We start from the raw sequence: 15,615 nt of genomic DNA, 5'->3' as shown, positions 1-15,615 counted from the left end.
ATGAACAATTCAAACGCCTTCCATACATCAGTATGACGTGTTTCACATATCATTTACAATCTAGTCAACTCGGTTTTCGTTATCTACCCATCCAGAATAATAGGTTCACCACACAATGAGTTATCGGTTGAATAAATAAGATCACTCTTTTGCATGCAGTGTGCGTACATTATGCTGTTTGATAAAATCTTGTATATCGCATGAGTATAATTACTACATAATCTTTGTTTGGTTCAAATACAAATCTAAAGACAAAATTATCAAATTGAAAACGTTCGTACTCATGATCATCGGATGCTGGCTTCCCTAAGGGGCGTAACTCTTGACTGCCAATTACGGAACAAAGGCGACTGCACCCATATCTCCCTCCATGTCATATATTACAGAAATTGATAATCTTACAGATACTAAGAACGACCAACTTTGTATTGACTGTATTTGTATAAACTGCCGGATAAAGAAAGTATACACTTGACAAGGGATTTTGACAAACGTTGTCAAAAGGTTACTAAGCTGAAAACAGTCGCCGAAACACTGCAAACTTAAGGTATAAATCTATGAAATACATCACCATCGAATAATCTTCTTTCTTTTTTTTTCAATTTTAGCAACAATAGGAAATGTGTTTACGCTTTCTTTTGCCCGAAAGTTTAGATCTCTTGACAAATTCTCAAGAAGAATACATGCAAGCGTTTATAGGTGAGGTGAGGTGTAATTGGGCTTAACGTCGCGTCCAAGATTATTGCACTTATATAGCGACGTGCATGCACGTGTGTGTGTTTGTGTGGCTGCTTGTACTAGTCCGGACTGATGCCGATTTATAGTGCTAGTCCACTGAGATACCATGTCGCAGTTTAACATGAATACCCCACTCAGACACAGTATACTGACTCCGAGCCGACCAGTCCTTGCTTTAACCCCCTAATGCCGAGCGCCAGACAGGGTAACAACAAGTGCCATCTTTTAACGTCTTTTGGTATGACGCGGCTGGGGATCGAACCCCGGACCTTCCGCTCTCCGGGCGGACGCTCTACCACTAGACCACGGAGGCGGTCCCAAGCGTTTATAGAAAAGACGTTTCTGTTTATCACCTGACTTTTGGAGAGTGAGTGAGAGAGTGAGTGAATTTGGTTTTACGCCGCTTTTAGTAATATTCAAGCAATGTCACGGCGGAGGACACCAGAAATGGACATCATCCATGTGAGGAATGGAACCCGGGTCTTCGGAGTGACGAGCGAACGCTTTATCCACTAGGCTATCTCACCGCCCCACTGACTTTTGTAGAATTGGCAATGTCAGCTAAATGACATAGTTTAGTAATCAAGTAGATGCAAAACAAATTCAGTCAGAGGTTGACTAGTTACAACACTTGAGTTCTTTCATCATGTCAATTGATTGTAGAGTGTATCACCATCGTCAACAGTAGGTGGAAAAGAGATCTAATCGAGAGAGATATCAAAAACAGGTTATTTTATTAAGAACGCGACAATTATTGTCTCAACATGTGTAGGTTTCAAACAGAGAATATTCGTTAAGAACAGGACATCTGTCTGAATCGTCTCATTGAATTAGTTTGCTATTAATTAGAGCCATCCTACTGTGCGCTGTGATTGACTAAGTCACCAACTATGAAGAATCGGAACATATATAAAGCTTTACATTTAAACACATCACAACAGTTGAATTTCTCAGCTTCAAGGACAATGAAGACCTTTTTCGCATTTGTAGTCGCTGTTGTAGCAAGCCAAGGTGAGTGGTTTAAATGGCCATGCCTTCTTAGTATCCACTTCTCAGCAGATACGATGGTCGTTGCTAAGGCGCAGCAATATGATATTTACGGAAATCCAAATATATGCATTAATTCTTTTTCTGATGTGTTCGAATCTAAACATATTTACACTAATTATTTTTTGACTAAAGTTGACGCGTTGACGTTTTATATTGACATGTTTTCAGCTATGGCCATGTCGATACAGGATGGAAATGATGAGTGCTCTGATTGCATCGCTTTCATTACTGATCGCCAGGAGATGGAACTCGAATCGATTGTACGTAAATAAAACCGACTATAACACATGATGGTTCGTAAAAATCGTGCTATTTCCAAACGTGCCCACTAACATATACGTACATGTTTAGAACATTATCTTTTTGATTATACACTAATGGTTTATAGCCCTACCCTCAATATAATACTTAAAGTAATGGGACCAGTCAACCAAGTGTTCGTTTCGGCATCTGTCCACTCTTTGGTAGAATATTGTACTGAACCCTACTCTCATATATTTATCAGTATTCTATCTACTACAAATGGATCTACATATATATTTAGAGGTAAGTCTACCCCAGAACGTAAGGAGGTAAACATGTCACAAATACACTCATGTCTCTTCTCCAGATCTATTGTACTGAGTTTTTATATAACATGAGTTTCAGGAAGAACAGGAAGCAAATATGAACAACGTCTGTTCTTCAATGGAACCCAGCAAGGTGGAAGAGGTGAGATAAATAATAGTTCTCAATAGTAAACAAACAGATTTCATAAACAACAAGATCAGATGTTTCATTGCAAAGAGCTATGTACTGAATATATCACAAGGTAGATAATTAAAAAGGAACAATAATCTATATTCATAGCAAACTGTGTTGATCCTTAACGCTGTGAATTAGATAAAATAGTATTCTTGAGGCTAATAATGTAAAATGTGTATTTGCAGTGTAAGACAAAAGTGCAGAAAATATGCCAGAAGAAGAAGGACAAAGTCAACAGTCAGGTAATTGTTAACTTTTACATCATCCGAAATCCTGCTCCAATCAATGGACTAATCATGAAGCACAAGATTGCGTCAGCTTACATTTGCATATACTGACATCATGAAAAAGGTGATTGATGCAAAAAGTTCAAGAAAGTACCAATCAGATGGAATTTGGATACCCGGGGAAGGAGATGGAAAACTCTATATCAGCATTTCAGCTTACATTTCCTTTATCAGAATAATAACCTTTACTATGTTTTCACTGAGTTACACAAAATGATGGGGATTGAACTATGATTTTACCCTTTAACTCTATAATTATTATTATACACTGCGAGTAAGCAAAAGGATTGGGTTTTACAACATATCATGTAATTGTGTTCACCTTCACAGAGCCCTGAAGCCATCTGTAAAGCCACTAAGTACTGTCCGTCGCTTAATACCGCCAACATGAACACGCCCACAAACAAGGCAAGATTAATACCTAGTACTAGTCCACTAGTCAACAGGTTTAGTGAGTACAACTCAACAAACTTACACACAATCAAATGAATGTCTTAACGTGTTCATGATTTGTACAATTTACTTGGTTAGAAAGTAGGTTCGTCTTTCGTCACACTTATTGCGCTGCAATATTATTGTTACATTGGTTACAATCGAAAGTTTAAAAACTGAAGGCATAATGATGCATTTTAATTTGTCATTTCATGTTTCGTAGGTTCAAGGGAGAGGGCGATGCAAGGACTGCAAGAACTTTCTCAAAGATGTCAAAGAAAGGCAAATGGACACTGTTGTGAGTGACAAATATTGAGAAGGTTTAATCACTCCTATGTTGGTCTGGCACATTTGCATTATTTCCCCAAATACATAAACTATGTACCATCTTGTTTTAAGTTAAATTAACAAATCGTACACGTTGATGTAATGCAATCATAAAATCATGACTACGTGTAGTTAAAAACTTTTCTTTTACAGGCCTCTGTAAATGAACTGATCGAAACCATGTTCTGTGAAAAGCTCAGCGAAGACCGCCAGGAACAGGTGTGTATATAGTTATCCAATCATTGTTCAGTTTTCTGATTATGATATAAATTCAGTAGTTCTTTCCTTAGTGTAGTCCTAGACAATCCATGTGTTTGACACCATGAGTATCGGATACAATGACGTGCACCATCCAAGTCAGCTAGCCTGACCATTTGATCCCGTAGGTCGCCCCTCATATTGTGTTACAGTTAATTTCATAATCAGTCATGATATATATTCTTATATCATTGTATAATGTGTGTATGTATACAATTTCACATTCATCTAATTATGTTAGAGCATTCTGTGTACTCTGTTTCAGTGTGCTGACTTTCTAGATGCAGCAATCGAAATGGAAATCGAGCTACTAGATTTGGTGGTAAGTAAATGTTGGATGTATAAGTGAGATACTCATTGTTTTGATATACACATAAACTTACACTTTACAGACATATATGTCGATTTCTTAAGACATATCCATTAAGGACACTTATCAATATGTATGATCGGAATGAAGTATGAACACCTGGATAGTTAGAGTTAAAAGACTACTGTTTATGTAATTAAAAATATGTAAATGAATGGAACACATTTTTATTACAGAATGTTAAAACGTCATGCAACCGACTTGGTATGTGTGGTGCCAACTAGTTGTAAGGTGAGTTGTATTGAATATGATATAGGCGAGGTAAGGTGAAGTGAGGCGGGATGAGTTTTAACATCGCGTTCAAGATTATTGCACACCATGTGGCGGCTTGTTCTTGTCCGGACTTTATAGTGCTTGCTCACTGAGATGCCATGTCGCAGTTTCACATAAAAAAACCCACTCTGACACATTGTACTCAGACACCGAGCCGGCCAGTGCTTGTTGATGGTTGATGTTGCGCTAAAGCACACACGGGTGCTTTTGAACATTGCTATTCTCCTTTTACAAATTGAAATTATGTACTGTTTCGTGTTGCTTCCCAAATTGAAATTGTATGTTAATCCAGAAATCTGAACGTAAAAGAACTTTGTGTGAAACTAACAAAGAACCAGCATGTTGTATACAATCAACAAATGAATTACAAAAATTAACTAGGTTTACAAATCAGGACAAATTACTCCACAGTAATTACAATGGCACTTCGGGCAGACGCCCTGTCCAATACACCACGGAGGTTTCCCTTCTGTCTACGCAATAGTTACAGCGCTGTCTGAGGAACAAGTTTCGGTTGGAACTATTGACTGTTTGTTTCGTTTACTTCAACGCCACAATCAACACTATTCCAGCTATATGAAGGCCTGTCTGAACCAGACACGCAATCAGCCAAATTACCGAGCCTGGCCACTCGACCCATTAAATTGCCTCTCAACGACCAGCATAGGTTGATTGGGAGAAATACTTACTCTGGACCAACTGTCTTCTGCTCCCCGGACGGATGCTCTGTCCACTTTCCTGATGACTAGTCATGATATGAAATATTCTTACATTATTACACATGACACGGTTAACTTCAGTGTGTATTTTTGGTATTGCAGATGCTGACAATGCTGCCTTTCGATCCTTCATCGCCCACGAACAACGTCACCTGTAAAACATTGTCAATAAAACTTTGCATTTGACCAGAGTACTGTTGTTGCTTGGACAGTTTATGTGAGATATGGAGATAATTTGTTGAACCTGTGTAATATAATAGGCAACGCCATTTATCACACCATACATAACATAGACTCTCGACAGTCAAGAACGCAAAGAAATTGGTCCAGGCTGGTCAAATGATGATCAAATGAAACTACTTTAACACGTTTTTCTATTATCGTTTTATTTTGAGGACAGAGGAAGTGAGATGGGTTTGGTTTGTCCAAGGAACTCAACTCTGCACGGCGAATAGCGGCGCCTCAGACGACTGAACCAATCGCATTCTCATACTTGAGGATAGACCATTATGCGGTGAACTAAGTACTCAGAACCAGACATTATACCATTAAAGGAGTAGACACATGTATACAGGATCAATACAAATGAACATAATAAGTTGTCACCAGTTAATTCCTGAAACAAATTGAAATAAAACGGTTATTGGCAAATGAACCCATTACGATTACTATTTTCAACAAATATCCTAAGAAGATAAACAGAACGAAGATATCGCCTAATTAGCGACGTGTACAGCAAAGAGTGAGTGAGTTAAGGTTAACGGCTCTTTGAACAGTACGTCAGTTTCATCAGCACTCGTGATGGGTGCTATAATGCAATGACACACATGGGTGCTCTTGAATATTGATACTCTCTTTTGATTAATTGAAATCATATCCACTGCTCCACGGCTCAGTCATATGTATCCGCTTCACCCACGGGCACTTTACCGGGGATCATGTCAATGTACAGTGACAGAGACAATAAGGAGACATGTAAGGTTCAACCATTTCATTGCATGGTACAAGTGACGGGTAATCTTGACCTAGTGTCGAACGGGATATGATGTGGTAGTGGTTGCCTAGCATTGGACAATAAGTGAAGGAAACATTACATTCCTTAGAACTATTATCAGATGGATACCAGACCTATCCTTCATTTGATTGGTTAAAGCTTCACCAACGCTACAAACTTTTAACTCAGAACTTAAAAACTTGAAATATTTGAATAAACTTTAATTTTAAAGTGTCTGCAATGAGCATGACCTTTCACGGGGCACAAAGTGCTCTTGTCTCACAAGGTAAGAGATTCAGTCTAACTAGTGGTCTGGTGACTCTCTTGGAACATCTCCTTTCAGTCTCTTCACATTCCTGCTGTAGTACAGTTGGTCTGGTATTCATCTTGTCAGGCATTGATAATGATGTACTCCTAGTGTCTTGATGGTCATCTGGCTTGCACTGCTCAGTTGTCTTGTTGCTGGACATTACTGAATCTCACTTACAGTCACGGTCTCTGCCGACCTAGTAGTTTCCTCCAACATATGAGTGAGTGAGGAATGAGTATGGTTTTACGCCACTTCTATATTTCAACAATATCACGAAAGGGACACCGGAACATTGGCTTCATGCATTGTACTCAGGTGGGAATAAAACCCGGGTGTTCGCCATGACGAACTAACACTTTTACAACTAGGCTACCTCATCGTCTCTGTGATGTGAAGTACTAGATATCAATATAAATAAGGACGTTTGGTTAAAATAGAGACCAGAAAAATCCATAAGTCCATAAGACAGTATTATCGAAGTAAGTGGTGGTGGTTGTGTATCAGTTCTTCGGTCGTATATCAATCTTGCGATCACAACCAAATGAGGACACCAAATATAAAGTGCCGACCCGGCATTCGAACACTGGATGCCTGTGTAAAATGTGAGCATACTAGAGACTATTAATAGTATGGTATAGATTATAGAACGAGACATTATGTATTAACATGAAAAGCAGAAAGCAGTGACATCATGAGAAGCATGATATACTATGCAAAAAGGTGAACAGACTAAAGGGATCATGGCTACTAACTCTTACATGTACTTGAAATACCTGACCAGCTTTAATGAAACATGTATAAAAATAAATATTGCATCTTATTACACTTCATAACCTTGTTTGTTTTGTTTATATTTAATTCACTTACTTTATTTGAATGTTCGTATTTTTCTGGTTGTTATTTCCTTTTATTTCCACCAACTGCCGTTCTTTTAATACTTTTCTCAATTACCTCAGTACAAAATTTCTTGGAGGCTTTAATGCGAGGTGTTCAGATTATATACACATTTAGAGTACTGTTTATAACATGACGCATGGTACCTCATTTCTGTACATACTGGGTCCGAGTACCCAATACGGGTCTCTTGTTCTCTCTTCAAGGATCCATTTTGGTTTTGATCGCCTTGATACATTTTGTCCTGTCCATTTGTAACCTAGATAAGAAGATGTTTTGGACTTTAATTCGACGTGGGAACCAATTCCATGCCTTGAAGCAGAAGGTGTGCAAACAAGAAATGCCAAAAAAATCTGTACCATCATGCCAAACCATATGAAACAGGTATTAAGCGACCAAGATGAGCTTCACTTTGATCAAGAGTTTAGGAAGCACATTGAGGCACACGTAGAAAGGATACGTTTGGACATACAGAGTACTGACCAGTCATCAGTTGATCTCCTAACAAGTCCAGGGAAAAAAATGTCAATTTGCAAAACCCTAATACGCAACAAGGCTGCTGGTATGGACAACATCTTTTATGAACATCTTCGATATGGTGGAAAATACCTTACAAAGTGCTTGTCAGAACTCTTTAACCTCGTTATTACATCTGGATACATTCCTGCCCAATGGAAAAGAGGCACTATCATACCGATATTCAAAGGAGGCAACATGTCTCGCGTGTTACCGGATTCCTATCGAGGAGTAACCCTATTGCCGATTATATACAAGGTATTTGAAGTCATTGTAAGTAGTAGAATCCAACAGCTCACCAACAGTAAATCCTTTCCATGTATACAACAACGTGGTTTCTAGAAAGGCCTTTCCTCCAGTGACACCTCCTTTATTGTACAAGAATCAATACTTCACTATAAAGAACGATCGGACGCCATCAAAGTTGCCTTCCTAGACAGTTCAAAAGCGTTTGACAGAGTATGACACCAAGGTCTTTTATACAAGCTGTATCATCTTGGAATCCCAGATGCACTGTGGGGGATATTTGACAATAGCTACAAGTTCATCGAGAGCAGCGTCCTTGTTAATAACACAAGATCATACTGGTTTCCGTTATCAAGAGGTGTTCGGCAAGGAAGCGTCCTGTCGGCAAAACTCTACCTGCTATACATAGATGAACTGTGAGAGAAACTGTCTACCAGCAAACTTGGTGCAGTGATCTTGGATATCCATGTAATGACACCCACTCAAGCGGACGATATAGCAGTTGTTAGTCCAGTATCAACAAATCTGCAGAATATGGTGTCCATCAGTGAAAGATAAAGTTCAGACTGGCGGTTTTCTTTCTCTCCTTCCAAGAGCCAGATAGTCAGATATAGTGACAGAAAAGCAGCTGCTTCTAGTGTTGTACTCTATGGACGTGATATCCCAGTGACAAATGAGCTTAAGCACGTTGGTTATATTGAACACTGAATTTTACTCATGGTAGAGAACTCTGGAGAGCTGCTCAAAGATGAAAGCATCAGCCATGGCACTCGTCAAATCGGGACTGCATGAACGCGCTCTAAACCCCAGGACAAGCTCAAAACTGATTACGGCAATTTGTATCCCAAAGGCTATGTTTGGGTGTTATGGTCGATGATTTCCAAGGCAGAAATTCGGGCTATAGAAAGAGCACAAAGGTCCATTCTCAAAATGGCACAGGGACTTCCACGTCATACTAGGTCTGACATAGTTAATGCTCTTCCCGGCTGGCTCCCCATAGAATCCCTTATCAACATCAGGAAACTATTCTTTCTTGGCCACCTCTCTCATTGTTCTAATCATCTGCTTTCTAAGAAGGTTTTTATGACTCGTATCTCCATGTATATACATAAGTGTTCATCCACAAGTAGAAGCTTTGTCCCAGACATATATCGCATCCTCCACAAGTATTCATTATCCTGTCACCTGGAGGCATTTCTTAGATCAAGTACATCCCTGGAACGGAAGATATGGAAAAGGACAGTCAAAGAAGCCGTGAATACTTTTGAAGTACCAGCATGGCGGGAAAGACTTTCATCAGAAACTTACACTGTGAACTTTGAGAGTATTCATCAGGATGTGACCCCACACGTGGCGAGGAGGATAGCTCGAGAGTGTCCTGAGCTAAAGGCAGCTGCCTGTTTTCCTGTCCACATTTGTGCGATGTGGAGACTGGGGAAATTACATGGTATCTGTTCAAAGTGTGGTATTAACTACCATGATTTACTGACTCACGTACGGTGCCACTGTGTGAGTAAGAGAAAAATAAGAGAGAACTCATGGTGTGACATTGTGTGTATAGGTCCCGTTGACATCAGCGTTGAACTCCACAACAAATCAGGCTATGTTTGCTGTCCTTTAAGCCACCTTTGGATACTGATCCAGATACCAGTCGCTCTTACTCACGAAGTGAAATTCGAGGACTATACCGCTTTCATTATATGGACGGAATTTACTAACAAAATCCGTTACCACAGTGGTATATGGTGGTATTCTCTGACAATGTAATAATTTTCATGGAATTATCTTTAATATTATACCTTGTTACTCTCCTATATACTTTTAATTACCTCTGCACAAAGTTTCTTGGAGGCTTTCATGCGAGGAATTCATATTATATACACATTTAGAGTACTGTTTTATAACCTGACGCATGGTACCGCGCTTCTGTACATGCTGGGTCCGAGTTCCCAATCTGTCATAAAATCTGGTCATCTCCTTTCAGTCGTGCATCCTGTAAAGATTTGTCAGCATTTGTATCACATCTGATAAGGGTCTCTTGTTTTGTCTTCAAGGATGTTTCATCAACAATAACTTTAGTCTTTTTAATGATGACACACTCCTCAGGAAGTATATGATTTGATCGCCTTCATACATTTTGTCCTGAGTTATTTTGGATCTAAGAACAATCCTTGTCATTTGAAGGGATGGTTAAGAGGTTAATACATCTGTATCTCCATGTTGAGGGGGTGGTTCACAGGTAAACACATCTGCCTCTCCATCAACATGTCGTAAACACACCGGACACCATGAACTGTACGTTCCATAAACCGTCGATTGCAGTAGCGGCAAAAAATTGCGTGTCACTGCAATTGGCCGGCGTAAGATTATACATAGAAGGTATAAGACGCCGTTCCCAGGCGAAACTATAATGTGTATGTCACCAGGATATAGTTCGAATGTTGCCGATTGCTTCCTAATCAATAAAAATAAAATAAAATCTACCAAAAATGTACTGGCATAAACAATTCAGAAACAACAAATACAGAACCCACCTAGATAAAACACGTCAAACCATAATACACAAACTGCCATGTCTATTTGGAATTAATTAAAACACAAATGATTACATGCAACTGAATTGTTAAGGCAATGGAAACTAAACACTCACTTATGTGGTAATTAATCAGGTGTGAAACTGGAAAGTAAAGTTGATAAATGAACAATTCAAACGCCTTCCATACATCAGTATGACGTGTTTCACATATCATTTACAATCTAATCAACTCGGTTCTCGTTATCTACCCATCCAGAATAATAGGTTCACCGCACAATGAGTTATCGGTTGAATAAATAAGATCACTCTTTTGCATGCAGTGTGCGTACATTATGCTGTTTGATAAAATCTTGTATATCGCATGAGTATAATTACTACATATTCTTTGTTTGGTTCAAATACAAATCTAAAGACAAAATTATCAAATTGAAAACGTTCGTACTCATGATCATCGGATGCTGGCTTCCCTAAGGGGCGTAACTCTTGACTGCCAATTACGGAACAATAGGCGACTGCACCCATATCTCCCTCCATGTCATATATTACAGAAATTGATAATCTTACAGATACTAAGAACGACCACCTTTGTATTGACTGTATTTGTATAAACTGTCGGATAAAGAAAGTATACACTTGACAAGGGATTTTGACAAACGTTGTCAAAAGGTTACTAAGCTGAAAACAGTCTCTGAAACACTGCAAAACTTAAGGTATAAATCTATGAAATACATCACCATCGAATTATCATTTTTTATTTTTTTTAATTTTAGCAACAATAAGAAAAGTTTTTACGCTTTCTTTTGCCCGAAAGTTTAGATCTCTTGACAAATTCTCAAGAAGAATACATGCAAGCGTCTATAGGAAAGACGTTTCTGTTTATCACCTGACTTTTGGAGAGTGAGTGAGAGAGTGAATGAATTTGGTTTTACGCCGCTTTTAGCAATATTCAAGCAATATCACGGCCGAGGACACCAGAAATGGACTTCATCCATGTGAGGAATTGAACCCGGGTCTTCGGCGTGACGAGCGAACGCTTTATCAACTAGGCTACCTCACCGCCCCACTGACTTTTGTAGAATTGGCAATGTCAGCTAATTGACATAGTTTAGTAATCATGTAGACGCAAAACAAATTCAGTCAGCTGTTGACTAGTTACGACTCTTTAGTTCTTTCATCATGTTAATTGATTGTAGAGTGTATCACCATGGTCAACAGTAGGTGGAAAAGAGATCTAATCGAGAGAGATATCAAACCAGGTTATTTTATTAAGAACGCGACAATTATTGTCTCAACATGTGTAGGTTTCAAACAGAGAATATTCGTTAGGAACAGGACATCTGTCTGAATCGTCTAATTGAATTAGTTTGCTATTAATTAGAGCCATCCTACTGTGCGCTGTGATTGACTAAGTCACCAACTATGAAGAATCGGAACATATATAAAGCTTTACATTTAAACACATCACAACAGTTGAATTTCTCAGCTTCAAGGACAATGAAGACCTTTTTCGCATTTGTAGTCGCTGTTGTAGCAAGCCAAGGTGAGTGTTTTAAATGGCCATGCCTTCTTACGATCCACTTCTCAGTAGATACGATGGTCGTGGCTAAGGCGCAGCAATATGATATTTACGGAAATCCAATTATATGCATTAATTCTTTTTCTGATGTGTTCGAATCTAAACATATTTACATTAATTATTTTTTGACCAAAGTTGACGCGTTGACGTTTTATATTTACATGTTTTCAGCTATGGCCCTGTCGATACAGGATGGAAATGATGAGTGCGCTGATTGCATCGCTTTCATTACTGATCGCCAGGAGATGGAACTCGAATCGATTGTACGTAAATAATACCGACTATAACACATGATGGTTCGTAAAAATCGTGCTATTTCCAAACGTGCCCACTAACATATACGTACATGTTTAGAACATTATCTTTTTGATTATACACTAATGGTTTATAGCCCTACCCTCAATATAATACTTAAAGTAATGGGACCAGTCAACCAAGTGTTCAGTTTCTGAATCTACATCTGAATTTTCCAATTTCCCAAAATAAATGTCCACTATTTGGTAGAATATTGTACTGAACCCTACTCTCATATATTTATCAGTATTCTATCTACTACAAATGGATCTATTACTACATATATATTTAGAGGTAAGTCTACCCCAGAACGTAAGGAGGTAAACATGTCACAAATACACTCATGTCTCTTCTCCAGATCTATTGTACTGAGTTTTTATATAACATGTGTTTCAGGAAGAACAGGAAGCAAAAATGAACAACGTCTGTTCTTCAATGGAACCCAGCAAGGTGGAAGAGGTGAGATAAATAATAGTTCTCAATAGTAAACAAACGGATTTCATAAACAACAAGATCAGATGTTTCATTGCAAAGAGCTAAGGACTGAATATATCACAAGGTAGATAATTAAATAGGAACAATAATCTATATTCATAGCAAACTGTGTTGATCCTTAACGCTGTGAATTAGATAAAATAGTATTCTTGAGGCTAATAATGTAAAACGCGTATTTACAGTGTAAGACAAAAGTGCAGAAAATATGCCAGAAGAAGAAGGACAGAGTCAACAGTCAGGTAATTATCAACTTTTACATCATCCGAAATCCTGCTCCAATCAATGGACTAATCATGAAGCACAAGATTGCGTCAGCTTACATTTGCATATACTGACATCATGAAAAAGGTGATTGATGCAAAAAGTTCAGGAATGTACCAATCTGATGGAATTTCGATACCCGGGGAAGGAGATGGAAAACTCTATATCAGCATTTCAGCTTACATTTCCTTTATCAGAATAATAACCTTTACTGTGTTTTCACTGAGTTACACAAAATGATGAGGATTGGACTATGATTTTACCCTTTAATTATTATTGTACACTGCGAGTAAGCAAAAGGATTGGGTTTAACAACATGTCATGTAATTGTGTTCACCTTCACAGACCCCTGAAGCCATCTGTAAAGCCACCAAGTACTGCCCGTCGCTTGATACGGCCAACATGAACACACCTACAAACAAGGCAAGATTAATACCTAGTACCAGTCCTCTAATCAACAGGTTTAGTGAGTATAACTCATCAAACTTACACACAATCAAATGAATGTCTTAACGTGTTCATGATTTGTACAATTTACTGGGTTAGAAAGTAGGTTCGTCTTTCGTCACACTTATTGTGCTGCAATATTATTGTTACATTGGTTACAAACGAAAGTTTAAAAACTGTAGGCATAATGATGCATTCAATTTGTCATTTCATGTTTCGTAGGTTCAAGGGAGAGGGCGATGCAAGGACTGCAAGAACTTTCTCAAAGACGTCAAAGAAAGGCAAATGGACACTGTTGTGAGTGACAAATATTGAGAAGGTTTAATCACTCCTGTGTTGGTCTGGCACATTTGCATTATTTCCCCAAATACATAAAATATGTACCATCTTGTTTTAAGTTAAATTAACAAATCGTACACGTTGATGTAATGCAATCATAAAATCATGACTACGTGTAGTTAAAAACTTTTCTTTTACAGGCCTCTGTAAATGAACTGATCGAAACCATGTTCTGTGAAAAGCTCAGCGAAGACCGCCAGGAACAGGTGTGTATATAGTTATCCAATCATTGTTCAGTTTTCTGATTATGATATAAATTCAGTAGTTCTTTCCTTATTGTAGTCCTAGACAATCCATGTGATTGACACCATGAGTATCGGATACAATGACGTGCACCATCCAATCAGCTAGCCTGACCATCTGATCCTGTAGGTCGCCCCTCATATTGTGTTACAGTTAATTTCATAATCAGTCATGACATATATTCTTATATCATTATATAATGTGTGTATGTATACAATTTCACATTCATCTAATTATGTTTGAGCATTCTGCGTACTCTGTTTCAGTGTGCTGACTTTCTAGATGCAGCAATCAAAATGGAAATCGAGCTACTAGATTTGGTGGTAAGTAAATGTTGGATGTATAAGTGAGATACTCATTGTTTTGATATACACATAAACTTACACTTTACAGACATATAAGTCGATTTCTTTACACATATCCATTAAGGACACTTATCAATATGTATGATCGAAATGAAGTATAAAACCTGGATAGTTAGAGTTAAAAGACTACTGTTTATTTAATTTTAAAAATGTAAAAGAATGGAACATTTTTTTATTACAGAATGTTAAAACGTCATGCAACCGACTTGGTATGTGTGGTGCCAACTAGTTGTAAGGTGAGTTGTATTGAACGTGATATAGGCGAGGTAAGGTGAAGTGAGGCGGCATGAGTTTTAACATCGCGTTCAAGATTATTGCACTCCATGTGGCGGCTTGTTCTTGTCCGGACTTTATAGTGCTTGCTCACTGAGATGCCATGTCGCAGTTTCACATAGAAACCCCACTCTGACACATTGTACTCAGACACCGAGCCGGCCAGTGCTTGTTGATGGTTGATGTTGCGCTAAAGCCCACACGGGTGCTTTTGAACATTGCTATTCTCCTTTTACAAATTGAAATTATGTACTGTTTCGTGTTGCTTCCCAAATTGAAATTGTATGTTAATCCAGAAATCTGAACGTAAAAGAATTTCGTTTTGAACCAACAAAGAACCAGCATGTTGTATACAATCAACAAATGAATTACAAAAATTAACTAGGTTTACAAATCAGGACAAATTTACTCCTCAGTAATTTTAATGGCGCCTCGGGCAGACGCCCTGTCCAATACACCACGGAGGTTTTCCTTCTGTCTACGCAATAGTTACACCGCTGTCTGAGGAACAAGTTTCGGTTGGAACTATTGACTGTTTGTTTCGTTTACTTCAACGCCACAATCAACACTATTCCAGCTATATGAAGGCCTGTCTGAACCAGACACGCAATCAGCCAAATTACCGAGC

General features: G+C 38.4%; 2 protein-coding genes across 2 annotated transcripts; both read left to right on the top strand.

The window, feature by feature from the left end:
- The first annotated feature begins 1,703 nt into the window (after nt 1-1,703).
- Nucleotides 1,704-4,430, top strand: LOC139469502 (prosaposin-like). The gene is made up of 9 exons (XM_071251688.1): nt 1,704-1,749; nt 1,957-2,048; nt 2,437-2,499; nt 2,718-2,774; nt 3,150-3,227; nt 3,475-3,549; nt 3,732-3,797; nt 4,102-4,158; nt 4,383-4,430. The coding sequence occupies exons 1-9, from the start codon at nt 1,704-1,706 to the stop codon at nt 4,428-4,430; spliced, it is 582 nt and encodes a 193-aa protein (XP_071107789.1).
- Nucleotides 4,431-12,188: 7,758 nt separating this feature from the next.
- On the top strand, nt 12,189-14,943 carry LOC139469501 (prosaposin-like). Its single transcript, XM_071251687.1, has 9 exons — nt 12,189-12,234; nt 12,442-12,533; nt 12,961-13,023; nt 13,242-13,298; nt 13,666-13,743; nt 13,990-14,064; nt 14,247-14,312; nt 14,616-14,672; nt 14,896-14,943. The coding sequence occupies exons 1-9, from the start codon at nt 12,189-12,191 to the stop codon at nt 14,941-14,943; spliced, it is 582 nt and encodes a 193-aa protein (XP_071107788.1).
- Nucleotides 14,944-15,615: the final 672 nt, after the last annotated feature.

The sequence above is a fragment of the Haliotis cracherodii genome, unplaced genomic scaffold, assembly GCF_022045235.1.
Source record: "Haliotis cracherodii isolate W230 unplaced genomic scaffold, xgHalCrac1.p SCAF_2, whole genome shotgun sequence".
Lineage (NCBI taxonomy): Eukaryota > Metazoa > Mollusca > Gastropoda > Lepetellida > Haliotidae > Haliotis > Haliotis cracherodii.
Note: the sequence above shows the minus strand (reverse complement) of the source record. Positions and strands in the feature narration are given on the sequence as shown.